Genomic DNA, 16,964 nt, shown 5'->3' with positions numbered 1-16,964 from the left:
GACTAAAATAATGTACCAATCCCACACTCAATACAAATACAAATGTGGGGTTACATGATATTTTGTTTTTGGAAGAGTCTAATAACTTAATCAATCTTTCTGAAATTTTTATTAATGTGTAGATTAGTGTATTAGTAAATATAAACAGTGCTGCTTAGAAAAAATAAACCAAAGTAACAATAAGACAAACTTTTTATGGAAGAGATGTCTATTATATCTTATTAGGATGTAAAAAGTTATTTCTTTCTTTTTTTTGCTGAAGATGGAAGAGAAGTTTTAGGGGTTAATAATAATAATAATAAGAGAAAAAAACAGCACATTTTACAAAATGGCTTTATATAACTTTACATTGGACAAATATATACTAGAAAACAACAATATTAATTTTACAGCATAATATATAGGAAACAAGTCTTCAAATCTAATATAAGTAACTAGTCTTATTCACAACTAACCAAGCTTACACATACATTCATTTCATAGGGGTCTAGTTTCTTTACATATTGGCCTCTCATGAGTCTGTTTCAATTTTCACCCTCACATCTCCCTTTGGCTTCTTCTTCTCAACTTCTGGCGATTTATTGGCTGAACACAATGTAGCAGTTCAATGGTTTAGTACTATAATTCACAGGAGCACACAAAAACTAAACACAGTACAGAACTACATCAATGTTTAAAAAAATTCAAAAAAAAAAATTCGGAACTGACCTTGAGACCTTTCTTGTTTTGAAAAATCAGAAACTCGGACAATAGAAACATAAAACACAACTTCTGTTCTGTTAAGAAGCTCGAATATACAGACATCACCCACTTCCAAATCGTTTTCTGTCATGAATTCATTCCAACCATCATAGATTACAGCTGCAGATTTTCCAGTTGCATAGCTCGTCCTCCTCTTGAATTGAGCAGGCCATTGTCCACCATTTGGAATTGCAAGAGCCATATCACCATCTTTCGTAATGTATTGGTCAGCTATTTCTAATGGCACACGCTGCCAAGAAAAGATAAGAAAGAGGATTATTTGATGCAATGTCAAATGATTATATGTTTCTTCTTAATTAGAATACCTGGCCCGTCATTGAGCTCATAGAAATTCTTACCATATACCACTTATTTGATGGTTGTATAACAGCCTTGAAGAAAGGATTTTCATTTTCAATAGCATCTTTTTCAATACTTTTAACTCTCTCAACGAAAGTCGAAGGAAGTTGCTTCCTAAATTCTTGCTTTTCAGAAGAACTATCTTTTTCAATACTTTTAACTCTCTCATTGAAAGTCGAAGGAAGTTGCTTCCCGAATTCTTGTTTTTCAGAAGAACTATTGGGAAAACCAGGTGTTCCAACTTCATTATCAGCTGAAAATGAGCACAAGAAAAGTGTACGAAATGAATTTTAATATTGCAGGTAAATAGAATAGAAGACAAAAGAAAAGTGATCATAACTTACTTGTGCCTACAGAATCTTTCGAGCTTTCTTCAGCGCGAAAAATTACAACTTCAAATGAAATATCGTCTGTGGCCTTAAGCAAAACAAATACACACACATCACCTACTTTCAAATTATTGTCCACGACAAATGATCGCCAACCACCTTGGAACCTGGGTGCCGCACTCTTATGTTCTCTATATGCGTACTTAACATGCCAAGTTTTGTTTTTATTTTGAACTTTGAGGGTTACATCACAAAATCTGTTATTATTTAGATATATCTGTGCAAATAAGTGTGGAAAGTTCTGCAACAAAGCAATATGCAATAAGGAAACTAAGGAGATATGAGAGCACATTCTAAAAAGATACAAAACAGAAAAGTAAACAACTTGTTCTAAGGAAGCATATCTGTTAATTCTAATATTTGACTAACTTTTACAACTCTTCCTCAATAAGATTTATCAAATATTGTTTTGATGTGGCACTCTAGCATTTTTTACAAAGGAAGCTTACCAAATTTTTACCAAGAATATAGTACGGTTGCATGACCATCTTGAAAAATGGGTGTTCAGATGTAAAAGCATTAGTCCTCTGAAGAGCAATCGCTCTTTCAATGGTATTCAATGTTTTCATAGTTTTAGGAATCCCATATTTCATCTTTTTTGGGGTGGTAGTGGCGAATTCATCTCCGCTACTTTTAGAAGGCGAATCAAGTTTTCCTGCATTAAATGAATCAAACATATCATAATTAAATCTCAATAAATTATAATAGGAGTTAGTTCACAAGCTTTCCAGTCTGGTTTAGAATTCTTTGAGCTCCTCCATTGGATCATTTAATTCGCAACTACTTTTGCACTATAATGAGTCTACAACTTTCAAACAAGATAGTTTGCTTGAGTTTTACCAGGAGGATTTGTTTTCACTCTCTTAGAAGGTGGAGAACATGAAGATTTTACTCCTGTTTCGGGGCAAGAAGAGATATCATCCAAGATTTCAAACCTGTCATCATCATCATCAATAACTTCCCTCTTGGGAACTCTCAGTTCCCCGTTGTCTATGTTAGACTTACCAAAATCAACAGGGGCAGGGGGATAATCTATTTCTACATTATTTGTACCAAATATGACAACATAAATCTCAGAATTCCCATCATATCTGAAAGTTAGCATATAGCCTCTTTCTATGGAATAATGCTTCACAAATTCTGGCCAACCTTCTTCTAACCAAAACTTTTCCTTATAATTTTCTAACTTCATTTTCCACTTGGAACCACATGGAAGCTTAACAAACACTGATTCAGTTAAACTTTCTCCACTTTTTTTGACAAAAGATTGTGGAACCAGCTGCAAAGAAAACAGAACATCCTTAAATAAACAATAATGGTCTTCTGAATTGATCTAAACTACCAAGATAAACAAGCACTAATACTATTGTGATTTCATTTATAATAATAAAAAAAGCTTATTTATGTATGTATCTGCTACCCTTTTGAGTGTTTAAAGGCTAGATATCTTTTTTCCACTAAATCCATCACAAACTAAAGCAGAATTTCCTCTGCATATTATTCACAATCCTAAATTTTTCATGAAAGAAAAAGCAATGAAAATTACCATAATGCAATAAAAGGACAATCTTTTTGATTAAACTTGATTGTACAGTTAGCTACTTGAACTGTTTAATGTTCAATCAAAGATTGATCACTCTACTTAGTCAGTAAAATGTTAAAGAATATCATATGCATGCAATGCAGTATACAAGCTTACAAGTCTGTTCTCTTTAAGAGTGCTTTCCAAAATTATCTTGAAAAACTGAGGATTCGTAGATGAAAGCATCTCTGAGCTCCAAAATCAAAAGCTTTGGCTTGAGACTCTTGTAAATATAAGAGGAGGGTGATAATCTGAATGGTGATCGGATTTTCCAGCTTGAATTGTGAACTGTGAACTGTGAACCCTAATTTCTTGCCCCTTTTTCCACTGTGAACATTTACATGATTTATATGAAAAATCTATATACAGAAAGAAAGCTTTAGTTACTGCAGTTGGTCAATATAGCAGGGTCAAAAAGGTCTTTTTAGTTTTGGTCAAGAATGAATATGAAAGAGAAGAACACATAGAAACATATCAAACGGTCTTAGGACAAAAATTATAAGTGTGGCTACTTACCAAATTGGTGTTTTTTCCAAAGGAAATTAATTACATTTCCTAAATTTGTGTACGTACTTACTAAATTTATTTCATTTTATTTTTTAATTAAAATAGAATACATTTTTATGCTAGTCCTCTGGATGATGTGTTAGTAGGTATTAAAAACTTATTATCTTTCAGCCCTAACCTGAGAATTGAGCATGTGTATCGAGAGTCTAATCAGTTGGCTCATTGGGTTGCAAAATTTGGGTTAGGACTAGATAATGAGATTGTGTGGAATGGTTCTTTGCCATCCATTTAACTTGTATGCTTTGTATTGTCTGGTTCTTTTAATGAAGCACAAGTTAATTTCAAAAAAAAAAAAAAATACATTTTTCTTTTCTCTCTAGAGAAGAATATAACTAATTATGTATAGGAATAATATTATTAAAATAAAAAGTGAATAAAATATTAAGCCAATTTGCACTATTTATTGCATTAAACATTCGAATACCGTATTTTTTAAATATTGTGATTTTTTTAATAAATTATGTAATTTTATTATTAGTAATAGTTTGCAATTTTATTTGAATATCCTTCTGTTGAAAACGCGAGCGAGAATAAAATTAGAAAAATGAACTGAATAATCAGTCGTCTAATTCTTAAATCGTTTAAAAAAAAAAAATTTAAAAATTTGAATGTGACATATAGAGCGAAGTTTACCTTATATGCCACTTAGACAATCTTTAAATTTACTCTCTACATTTTACCCTCTAAGTTTAGAAGACAAACTTTTATCCTCTACATTTTCTTTCCAAAAATAACACATACAAGTACAATTTTATGTACACATTTTCAATACATCTTCATACCTTTCAATTTTCACTTAACTTATAAGGAATTATTGCATGAACAGAGAAATTCTATGATTTAATACTAAGTAGAGGGGAGAGAAATAAAGATAGAGAGCCACAGATAATGAGAATGATGATTTCCATTGCTTGGTAAGAAGGAGAGACGAAGGAGATGAGAGATTGAGCGAGACGCTTTCCCTCTAAATACACAAATTTCAATCCCTCCAGAAATAGGAGAATCCAAGAAATACAAAAACATTATATAAAATGTTTTTTGTTCCTTGAAACAATAATATATAACTATACTAAAAATAATAAAATTATAATTTTAGTATTTATTTTATTTTTCGTCCTAATTTTACTCTTAATACCAAACAATAGAAAGGAAAGCAACTATCCTCTCCGTCTCTCCCACTCTCCATCCATCTTACTCTCCTTCCTATCCTACCAAACATAGCCTAAAAGTTACAAGGGTCACATAAACTAAACCGAGTATTACATCAATGTTAAAAATAATCATATTTAACTTGAGGCTTTTGGCATTTTAACTCATCATCAACAACAACAGCAGCAGAGCCAACTCGAACAATCGAAATATGAAATGAAATCTCAGTTCCATTATGACGGAGCTGGAAAACACAGACATCGTCCAATTTCAAATCGTTTTTTGCCATGAATTCTTTCCAACCAGTACATATTACAGCTTCAGTTTTCCCAGTTGTATAGCACTTCCTCCTCCTGAATTGAGCAGACCAAAATCTACCATTTGGAATGGAAAGAGTGACATCACAATCATTCTTAATGTGTTTGTCAGCTATGTCTAATGGTACACACTGCCAAGAAAAGAAGATGAAAGGTTAATTCTCACAAATCAGAAGACTTTTCTTTTAAGCACATAAATGACCGTTGGAATGCTGTGCTCGGCGTTGCTTAGATTTTTGTCTAATGTAATTCAAGAAATAGAGAGAGAGAGAGATCTAACCTGAGTGTATAATAGAGTTTCACTGAAAGTTTTGATTTTTAGATTATTGTCTTTACAAGTAAGTTTGTGTTGTGGGGTTTAATCTGTTTTTCTGTATACCCTTTCAAAAAAATTTGATTTTTCTTTTTCAAAACTAGGATCCCTGCCTAACCCTACAACATTTGAGGACCAGGAAATTATAGCAATCACTATGTAGGTAACTAAGAGGGACTCGAACCTCAGACCTTGTGTCTACCCTTTCGGATTTTCACCTCTGTTATAATGAAAATATTTTGTGGGAGAGCTTAAATGAGAAGTAGATCGATCTACGATGGAGTCAGTATAAAATGTGTTGTGCGATTTCGCTGTTGTTGAGTTTTGCTGATTAGTTTTTAAATGGATTTTGTGTAAATAACACAACACTTCTCAATTAGAGTAAATAACAGCTCACATAGATTAAGGTTTTAGAAAAACTTACCGCATACCACGTATTTGATCGTTCAATAACTATCTTGAAGAATGGATTTCCACTTTCAAAAGCAGAATTTTCATAAAATTTAACTCTCTCATTGAAAGCCGAGAGATGTTGCTCTCCAAACAATGGTGGCTTTGAATTCTGACTCGAATTGCATCCCTTTTCTTGTATTGCAGGAGAAAAATTGTGAAAGCTAGGGGTTTCAGATTCATGATGAGCTAAAATGGAGCACAAGAAATGAACAAGGCATTAAGTTTTCTAAAAAGTAAAAATGAAGTGTATGTAATCAAGGAAATAACATAGATTAGTTGCCAAAAGAATAACAATCATCACTTACCTGTGGACATATGACTATTTGAGCTTCTTTCAGGATCTAATCTTACAACCTCAAATGAAATATTTACCGCATCAACCAAGACAAACGCACAGACATCACCTACTTTCAAATTATTGTCCCGAACAAATGCTGACCAACCACGTAAGAGCCTTGGTGACGCCTTCTTACACTCTCCAAAACTGTACCTCACACGCCAAGCATCATTCTCTTTTGGAACTTTGAGGATTACATCACAATATCTCTTATTCAGATGATTCTTTGCAAATTGGTGCTCTATGTGCTAAAGCAACACAAAAGGAAATAAGGAAACAAATCTGATGTGATAACACACAGAAAATTGCACATACAATTTGCTCCATGGAAGCACCTATTCTTTGACAAACTTTATGACTCTTCAGCAAATATTATTATAATTAGATTACAAAACAGATCTTACCAGGCGTCCCTTGCGGATATAGTATGGTTGCATGACAACCTTGAAATACGGGTGTTCAGATTTAAAATCGCTAGTCCTCTGAAGAGCTTCATATTTTTCACTATTAACCAATGGTATAGTTCTAGGAATCCCATTATTCGTCTTTCGTGGGGCAGTAGATTGAACTTGGTCACTTTCAAAAGGTGAATCAAGTTTTCCTATAAAAAATGAAACATACGTATCATAACATAGAATCTATAAATCATAATAAGAGTAATTTTCCAAGCCCTCTAATCCAGCTTAGAGATCTCCGATCATTGAACTCAACTAAACTGTTAGGCATCAAATATATGCTTTCATATCCAGGTGTATGCATAAGTTGTTCAGTATGCTGGTTGTTTTGAGTCTATATAAAAGACTAGTCCTATCTAACTAGAGGTATCAGTTAGAATTTGTGTGTTACAAACTGTCTCAAAAATTTGATAGGAATTTCCTATCATTTTGGGTGTAATCAGTAGCAAGATAAAAGAAAATAGAGCCAAACAGTAGAAACAATAGGAAATAGCAAGTATATTGATATTAGAGTGACAAAGAGAACAAGTTTGCTGGGTATTCGAGAGACCCAGCTCTCTCCCAAGAGCTACAAGCTCACTTAACTAAATCATTCACAGTAGGAATTTCCTATCAATTTAGTATAACAGTAGCAATTATAAGAAAATAATGAGTTGTATATTGATATAGAAGAGGATAACAATGTTGCTGGGTATTCGAGAGACCCAGCTCTCTCCCAAGAGCTAAAAGCTCATTTAACTAAAATCATTCACTTTCCAAAACCCTTCTATTACTCTCCTATTTATACAATCTCAATACTCTAATTACAATTACCTAATTACCCTCTTTATTTATTACCCTAAGGCCTACCAGATTCCTATATTCTAATTCTTTCAAAAACTGGATAGGATCTAATGTGAGTGAGTCTTCAACTTTTAAATGAGATAAGTTGCTTGAGCTTTACCTGTAGGACTTGTTTTTATTCTCTTAGGAGACTGAGCACTAGGAGATGTTACCCCTGAATTGTCACAAGGGTAGATATCATCCAAGATTTCAATGCTGTCATCATCATCATCAATAACTTCCTTCTTTGGAATTTGGAGTTTCTCATCATTGTTAGACTTATCAAAATGAGCAGGGAAAGAGGAATAGTCTATCTCCATAGTAGTTGTATCAAATATGGCAACATAAAGTTCAGAATTCCCATCATATCTAAAAGTTAGCACATAACCTCTACCTATGGAGTAATGCTTCATAAATTCTGAGAAACCCTTTTGTAACCAAAACTTCCCACTACAATTTTCTATCTTCATTTGCCATTTTGAACCACATGGAAGCTTGATATAAACCGTTTCGGTTAAAGTTTCTCCACATTTCTTCACAAAATAATGAGGAATCCCCTGAAAAAAAAAAAAAGGCAAAATTATTTCAAAAATACATCTGCACTATCATTTCACTTTCTTCATTCTACTAAAACCATTACAAAAAGAGTAAAACACTCTTCTACACAAATTTACAAGTATGGTCAAAGTGGCCAATCTTTTTTTGACAAAATAACCCCTTTTGTTTCTACAAAACAAAATTTCAACTACTTGAACAACTCCCAAGTAGTACTAGTGATAACATTCAATGTTCATCAATTTATTAATGTTGAGTTAAAACTTAAAACCACCTATAATGTTGCATGTGAAAAAAGCATAACAAATTAAGGGTTATTATCATATACATTATTCTAAGAAATTGAGGGCTTACAAGTTTATTCTCTTCAAGAGTGTCTCTCAAAATTATCTTGTAAAAGTGTGAACTTTTTGATAAAAATATGGGCTTTTCACTCTCTTCCGAAGGGTCACTTGGCATTTTTCTTTCAGAGCTTCAAAAATCAAAATCTTTGGGTTGAGAAGAAAAAAATCCAAACCCCAGTGCTCAAATCAGTCGAGACAGACTCTCCTTTCAGATGATTACAATGACCCCATGATCAAAGCTTTAGAAGAAAAAAAAAACAAAATTAAAAATTAAATTAGTAAAGTTTAATGGAAAAGGAAATTACTTTGAGAGTAAAATAAAATAGTGTAATTACCAGGTATCCCATTTGCAGAAATGAAGCATTACGAGGAAAAGAACGTCATTTGTTTACGGTAAATGACGAACAGGGGAAGTTGTGTTGGACTTTTGTCGTTTGGTAAAAGACTTGAAAGAATAGTGAAAAGTGGGTTTGGTGTCAGACATTTTAGGTTTCGATATTCACTAAAATCCATTTTCTTTTTCTTTTTTTCATTTTTTTGGGGAGTGGGAAAGATGTATGAATTAATGTACCAAGTTATTTTCGGAATTGATGTATAAAGGTGATTGGGTTGTAATAAAAAAAAAAAGTTGTTGAGAATTAAGTATATAAAAACTTACATAAATGACTAAAAATTTAAAAAAAACAAATTAAAAAATTTATTGTTTTAAATTTTTATATTTACAAAAAATACATTTTTTTTTAGTATGGTTACTTTATCATTGCATTATAGTTATGATGATTTTTTTTTTTGTTATTTTATAATTTATTTATTGTTAATTTATAGTTGTTGGAAGAATCTTATTTTTTTTTTTACTTTTTAAATAAAGTATATTTTTATAATTTTTAAATTTTACAAATATATTTTTATAAATAAAAACTTTTAAGTTGCAAACGTGTAAATAAAATATAAAAAAAATAGTATTTTTTAAAATTCCTCAATTATATATTTTTGTTAATGGAAAAAAATGTGATTTAAGGAAATTAAAAAATTAAGAGTAATTTGCGGCAACACCCTCCAAACTATCAATTTACTAGCAAAAAACCATCCAACCTCATATTTTTGTGGGAAAACCCTCCAAAGTACAGTTTCGTTTACATTTTTAAGGTGTCGTCTGTCCAACCTCGTTAAGTCTTAATTTTGCCCACGTGGCAATGACAGGTCACTAAAAAATTATCCCACGTGGCCATATTTTACAAAATCAAAATAAAAAATTTAGAGTAATTTGCGGCAAAACCCCCCAACTATCAATTTACTTGCAAAAAACCATCCAAAATATTTATTTTGATTTTGTAAAATACGGCCACGTGGGATAATTTTTTAGTGACCTGTCATTGCCACGTGGACAAAATTAAGACTTAACGAAGTTGGACAGACGACACCTTAAAAATGTAAACGAAACTGTACTTTGGAGGGTTTTCCCACAAAAATATGAGGTTGGATGGTTTTTTGCTAGTAAATTGATAATTGAGGGGGTTTTACCACAAATTACTCAAAAATTAAAATTGTTCAAGGTCTATAACCTAAATGCCCTTTCAAAAAAGAAAAAGTATATAACCTATGGAATCACACATCCCCATAAAAAAGTTTTAAATTTAAATACTCATTAAATCAATAAAGAAAAATGTTAGAAACAACCTATCTTTTTGTTATAATTAACTATTAGATTCCACCGAATTTTTAAAAAATATTACTAACAAATCATATAATGTCAACTATAGAAAATGATGGGCAACCACTGATATCCAATAATAATACTCATTAATAAACAATAAATTTGGTCAAACTTTTTATATGTGAAACTAATCCACCATTAATCCTTATTAAATATTTACTTGGAGTATATAATAAAAGTAAGAGTATTAATATTAGGTATCAGTAGTGTTTAATATTTTTAGAAATATTATTTTGCAATTAGTTAGCGATACTTCCTAAAAATTATTATATTAAACTATATAGAATCTGATACTTAGTTGAACCAATAGTAATATTAACACATAGGAATAGGGGTGGGCATCATCCAATCCAATCTAATTGAACTGAACTGATCAAATCCAATCCAATTACAAAAAGTTGGATATCCAATTACAATTGGATTGGATTGGATTGGATCCTAAAAGTTGGATTCTAATTGGATTGGATCGGTTATTGGATGTCAATCTCAAAATCCAATTAAAAACCGATCCAATCCAATTACATTTATATATATTAAAAAATTATTTATATAATAAAAAATATTAAAAAATATAATAAATATTTATTATATTTTTTTGTATATTGAATTTGTAACACTTGATTATTTAGTGTATTTTATTTTCATGATGTTTTGTTCTATTTTATTACTTAGAAATGTTGTTGTTTTAATTATTTAAAACTTTTAGCTACAATACACTTGTAAGAATAGTATGTTTATGAAGTATTAAACTTAAATAAAAAAGTAATACTTAGTTTTTTACGTATTTTTCTTTATATTTTTAAGCTAATATTGAAATTTAGGTGTGTAATTGGATATCCAATTAAAAAACCGATCCATAGTAATTGGATTGGATTGGATTGGATTGGATTTTGAGGTCTGATTGGATTGGATCGGATAATGATTTTCCAAATCCAATTACTAATTGGATTGGATCGGATGAGAAAAAAAAAGATTGGATTGGATCGGATGCCCACCCCTACATAGGAAAGTACTAAATACCACTAGTGTTTTTAGCATTTCTCTAAAAGTAAATTGCACTCGGAGCTTTGTCATTAATATTGTTGCGAAAATTATTAATTACTACGCAAGTGCACGCAATCAAGTAGTATACTCACGCAAGTGAGGTCGAACCACAGGGAATTGGATTAATTACTACTAAACTATACTTATAATTCTATTTGGCAAATCAAAAGTATTTATGATTGAAAAAGGAAGAAAGAAATTCAAGAAACTTAAAGAAACAAGTGAATATTAATCAAGATGAGAGAATAGGGAGACGAATCATGTTGTTAAGTTACCAATGTTAATGTCTAATTGATATCTTTCTCTTGAAGTGAATGACAGATTATAAATTAACCTAGCTCTTTTCAGATCTTCTAGGTTCTAAATCTCACGCTCTCTAATTAATCTCTTAATTAAACTAACATGAAATCAGCATTAAGCAATAATCTAAATGTCACAAAGGCTATGTAAATACTTTCGTTTCACATCAAAACCTAGACTATCCAATTTTAGCAGTCTCAATTCTCACTTTTCAGATTTCGAATTAAGATCATAAAACATGTAAAAGGTGATCAATCTTACACATGGAAATTAAACACAAATATGAATAGTGTTCACAATCAAGATGGAGGAATGGCAATTATTCATTAACTAGGAAAAACTTAAACGACATTCATCATTCTCCCTAAATAGGAGTTTAGTTCAAAACATCCATAATCAAATCCATAATTAACATTGAAATAGAAAAGAACATAGAAAAATTAAAGAGAAGAGAAAGAACTAGTTGAAGCAATTGATTCGGGTCGCCACAAGCCGCTCTTCTAGCCTCCTCCTTTGTTTCTAGGGTTCCAATTCTGAATCATCCCTAATTTTCACGAACTCTATCTATTTAAACCAAGTCTCATCCTTAAAATTCGCGAAATTACGAAACTGCCCAAAAATCCCGTCACTGGGTCCCCATCGCGACTGGCAAAGCCCCCGTCGCGACGGGGTTAAACTTTGAAACTTTGAGATTTTCGCTGCCAGTTCCCGTCGCGACTGGCAAATTCCCCGTCGCGACTGGAACAGGCATAGACACCAATCTTGGTTTTTCTTCTCGATTCTTTCACCACTTGTCCTCAATTCTTGTACATACTTTTTTTAAACACCCAAGGACCTGAAACAAAAGAATCAAGCGTAAAATAGCCCTAAAACTAGAAACAAAGAGTGAAAACTAACTGAAAATATGACCCGAAACTTAGACTAATTTTAGCCTAACAAATTCCCCCAAACTAGATTCTTACTCGCCCCCGAGTAAGGTAAAAAAAAAAAAACTAACTACGGCCGTCGGATAATCGATGCACGCCGCCGACTCATGCTCTGTTTTCTTCCTTGCATAAACTAGAATTTCGATCCCACTAACTCTAACAATTAACTCAGATGCTCAATTTATAACACTATGTACAACTGCAAGAATTTATTCAAATGTGAAACATTGTTATAAAAGTTTTACTCTTTCCAACAGTTCCACAGCCTGATAACTCATAAGCTTGCATGCTTACCTTTCTCCACTAATGTTGACAGTATTCTTTGGAATCGTTAGGTCTTTTCAAGGCTTTAGGTAATATGGCTCAGATATTCAGGGATAGACAAAAGAAAATTTTGGCTAAAGATATCATAAGCACACAAACAGAACCCACAAGCTTCTTACTTTTCTTTTTCTAAGATCTCATAATATTCCCTGAATTTACCAAGATTGATAGAAGACATCTCTATTATTTTTCAACATCACTGACTTTTTTTTCTTTTTTTTTCACACATATTTTTACTTTTTATTGTGTTTTTTTTTTCATCATATTCTATTTTTTTTTCAGTGACATTGAATTACAAATTTTTTTTTTTTTTTTGCTCTTCTCAATCTTACAAGTTTTTCTCCCTCTCACTATTTCCTCACACTAAATGTTTCTCCTCCCCCAAACTAATTATGTAGCTTATGATATCATGGATAACATAGTGAAGAAAAATTAATAGTGTGGTTGCAATTTTTCAAATCGATGGGTGAAAAACATAACGGCTTTAGGCTCAAAAGATTAACTAGGGATACACATTATTACGGTAGGCTTGAAAGGCTCAAACTATCCAACAAATGCCTAAGTCATATTCCAATTGAACACTATTAAGGATTTCGTCTCAAAAGAATAAACATGCAAGTTCTAAGCTATCCTGTCAATCTTACCACAAACCATCGTAAAAAAAAATTATAACAATTTTCACAGATTGAGTATTTGTAGATAAACACAGGTTTCTAAGCATCTAAACTAATCCAAAGAGTTAACAGAATCAAGCACACAGTTATTTTACAATTTCAGATCACATCACACTAATCAGCAGTATACAACTATCGTCAAGCTTATTGCCATTCCTTAACTAAAACAAAAAAACTAAAACAGAAAATTAAAATGCAGAAATTAAAGTGCAGAATTTAAAAATTTTAAGTAAAAATTTTAAGTCTCTCCCCCCAAACTAAATATGACATTGTCCCCAATGTGTTATTATACTCAAGGTGAGAAGGACTTACTAGAACCCCCATCAGAAGGGGTTTGGCCTCAATACTACTTCAAATTGGATCAAGTCCACCTCTTGCATCCAATAGGGTCCTTGTACCAAATGAAGAAAATTGACCTCCAATGTTGCTAATTTCAGAGTTTTGCACAAGAGGAAGTTTACCTTCAGAATTACCACACATCAATCTTTTCCAACCCCGCCGAATCGTTCGAAGTCGCTCTTTAGGTTTTGCTTTCATCTTATCAGCTTTAACAAAAGAACCCTTCACCATCTCAATCTTGCAACAGGTAGGAATGTCGGTTGGGGCAAAAACTTTAAAATTGACCTCTTCATCTTGCACTCTCAACTTTAACTCCCCCTTTTATACATCTATTAATGCTCGGCCCGTGGCTAAGAATGGTCTTCCCAAAATAATGGGAATAGTTGAATCTTCCTCCATATCAAGAATTAGGAAATCAGCAGGGAAGATAAACTTACCAACCTTCACCAGTACATCTTCAATTATCCCACGAGGATGAGTCAAAGAACAATCTGCCAGTTGCAAAGTCACTGTTGTAGGCTTTGCTTTTCCCAATCCTAGCCTTTTGAAGACAGACAATGGCATTAGATTAATGCTTGCTCCCAGATCACATAGAGCTTTAGTTTCCACCGAACCCCCTATAGAGCATGGAATATTGAAACTACCCGGATCTTTAAGCTTGGGCGGTAGTTTCTTTTGCAAAATGGCGCTACACTCCTCAGTTAATGCCACTGTTTCATAGTCCTCCAATTTTCTCTTCTTAGACAATATCTCCTTCATGAACTTCACATAACGGGGCATTTGTTCCAAAGCTTCAGCAAAAGGAATGTTGATGTGTAGTCTTTTAAAGACTTCTAGGAATTTGGCGAACTGCTTGTCTAGACTTGACTTTCTAAGTCTCTGGGGATAGGGTATTTTCACATGGTGATCAATGCTAATTGGTGGAGACTGTTGTGGTTGTGCTGGGCTATCAGTAGCCTTCTCTGCTGTTGGTGTTGTTTGATCTTTAATCTCTTCATCCACTGGTTGTATCATCTCAGGCCCATCATATTTTTTTCCACTCCTTAAGGAAATTGCTTTACATTGCTCTTTTCCTTTTGCATCATTAGTGCTAGGCGAATTTCCTTGAGCTTGTTTTTCCACTTGAGTAGCCAATTGTTCCATTTGAGTTTCTAGAGTTTTAATAGAGGCTCTAGTTTCCATCATGAATTGGAGCAATAAATCAGCTTGGATAGTGGAGCCTCCAATAAAACTTTGTTGTTGCAGCTGTTGTTGGTTTTGTTGGGGCTGGTTTCTCTGCTGGTAGAACCCCTGTTGGTTGTGCCCATAATTATTGTTTTGGGAATAGTTTCCAATGGCTTTTGCTTGATCCATTGGCAAATCATCCACATCTGTCTGACACTCAGAAAAGTGATGGGGACCTCCATATATCTCACAAACCACTTGAGCTTGTTTGGCTTGCACTACGATCAGCTTTGTTAGGGCCTCAACCTGAGCTGTCAGCTTTGTAATGGCATCCACCTCTAGCACACCAGCAACCTTCTTAGTTTGACTCCTTTCAGTTGGCCACTGCTGATTGTTTAGAGCCATCTCCTCTAATAGATCATAAGCCTCATTAGCACTCTTTCTCATAAAGGCTCCACCAGCTGCTGCATCTATCAGGGTTCTAGTGTTACCAACCAACCCGTTATAGAAATTATGAACCAGCATCCACTTCTCAATACCATGATGAGGACACTTTCTGATTAAGTCCTTGAACCTCTCCCAAGACTCATAGAGAGACTCATTCTCTTGTTGACAGAAATTGTTGATCTCTCCTCGCAGCTTAGCAGACTTTGCTGGGGGAAAGAACTTAGACAGAAATTTAGTAGCTAAGTCTGTCCATGTTGCTATGGAATTTGGTGGCAAGGAGATTAACCAGCTCTTGGCTCTTTCTCTAAGTGAGAATGGAAACACTCTCAAACGAATGGCATCATCACTAACTCCATTGACTTTAAAAGTCTCACAAAGTTCCATGAAGTTCGAGAGATGCAGATTAGGATCTTCAGAAGGGAGGCCACCAAACTGAACTGAAGACTGCACCATTTGAAGTATGGCAGGTTTGATCTCAAAGTTATTCGCATCCACTGCCGGTGGCCTGATACATGACTGCACTCCCGTCAGAGTAGGGAGAATGTAATCTCTCAAGCTACGGCCATTAGCTTGATCTTCCACGGCACCACCATTATTGTCGTTATTTGCAGCATTCGCATTCACATTAGCAGCCATGATTTCTGTTGTTTCGGCTGATTCTTTGAAACTCCTTCTTGCCTCATGGTCCTTCGGTTTGTCCTACAAGTTTTCTCAATTTCGGTGGTCGATGGGTAGTATAACTGCTTGCCCTTGGCGGGGCATGCACTCAAAATACCTGAAATAGATAAGAACAGCTTTTTTTTTTTTTTTTTGCAAGAGAAAAGGTTAGAAAATCAGCAAGAGAAAATATACCAAAGTAGAAGTTAGTATAATTTTGTGTAATATTAATCTTTAAACAATTTCCCAGCAACGGCGCCAAAAACTTGTTGCGAAAATTATTAATTACTACGCAAGTGCACGCAATCAAGTAGTATACTCACGCAAGTGAGGTCGAACCACAGGGAATTGGATTAATTACTACTAAACTATACTTATAATTCTATTTGGCAAATCAAAAGTATTTATGATTGAAAAAGGAAGAAAGAAATTCAAGAAACTTAAAGAAACAAGTGAATATTAATCAAGATGAGAGAATAGGGAGACGAATCCTGTTGTTAAGTTACCAAATCATAATGTCTAATTGCTATCCTTCTCTTGAAGTGAATGACAGATTATAAATTAACCTAGCTCTTTTCAGATCTTCTAGGTTCTAAATCTCACACTCTCTAATTAATCTCTTAATTAAACTAACATGAAATCAGCATTAAGCAATAATCTAAATGTCACAAAGGCTATGTAAATACTTTCGTTTCACATCAAAACCTAGACTATCCAATTTTAGCAGTCTCAATTCTCACTTTTCAGATTTCGAATTAAGATCATAAAACATGTAAAAGGTGATCAATCTTACACATGGAAATTAAACACAAATATGAATAGTGTTCACAATCAAGATGGAGGAATGACAATTATTCATTAACTAGGAAAAACTTAAACGACATTCATCATTCTCCCTAAATAGGAGTTTAGTTCAAAACATCCATAATCAAATCCATAATTAACATTGAAATAGAAAAGAACATAGAAAAATTAAAGAGAAGAGAAAGAA

General features: G+C 33.1%; 1 protein-coding gene and 1 non-coding gene across 2 annotated transcripts; one reads left to right on the top strand and one right to left on the bottom strand.

Annotated features, from left to right (window-relative positions):
- Nucleotides 1-511: 511 nt before the first annotated feature.
- On the bottom strand, nucleotides 512-8,938 carry LOC115714698 (uncharacterized). Its single transcript, XM_030643454.2, has 13 exons — nucleotides 8,720-8,938; nucleotides 8,395-8,623; nucleotides 7,607-8,042; nucleotides 6,613-6,809; nucleotides 6,177-6,456; nucleotides 5,843-6,057; nucleotides 4,913-5,236; nucleotides 2,331-2,769; nucleotides 1,940-2,145; nucleotides 1,446-1,854; nucleotides 1,101-1,354; nucleotides 709-991; nucleotides 512-585 (listed from the first exon to the last, which is right to left on the bottom strand). Exons 2-13 carry the CDS (start codon nucleotides 8,497-8,499, stop codon nucleotides 512-514), a joined length of 3,222 nt encoding a protein of 1,073 aa, XP_030499314.2. The 5' UTR covers nucleotides 8,500-8,623; nucleotides 8,720-8,938.
- A 6,466-nt stretch (nucleotides 8,939-15,404) lies between these two features.
- Nucleotides 15,405-15,511, top strand: LOC115715442 (small nucleolar RNA R71). Its single transcript, XR_004011313.2, has one exon. It is a non-coding gene; the product is annotated as a small nucleolar RNA R71 (small nucleolar RNA).
- The last annotated feature ends 1,453 nt before the right edge of the window (nucleotides 15,512-16,964 follow it).

The sequence above is a fragment of the Cannabis sativa genome, chromosome 4 (assembly GCF_029168945.1).
Source record: "Cannabis sativa cultivar Pink pepper isolate KNU-18-1 chromosome 4, ASM2916894v1, whole genome shotgun sequence".
NCBI classification, from domain to species: Eukaryota; Viridiplantae; Streptophyta; class Magnoliopsida; order Rosales; family Cannabaceae; genus Cannabis; species Cannabis sativa.
This window is presented reverse-complemented; position numbering and strand designations above follow the sequence as displayed.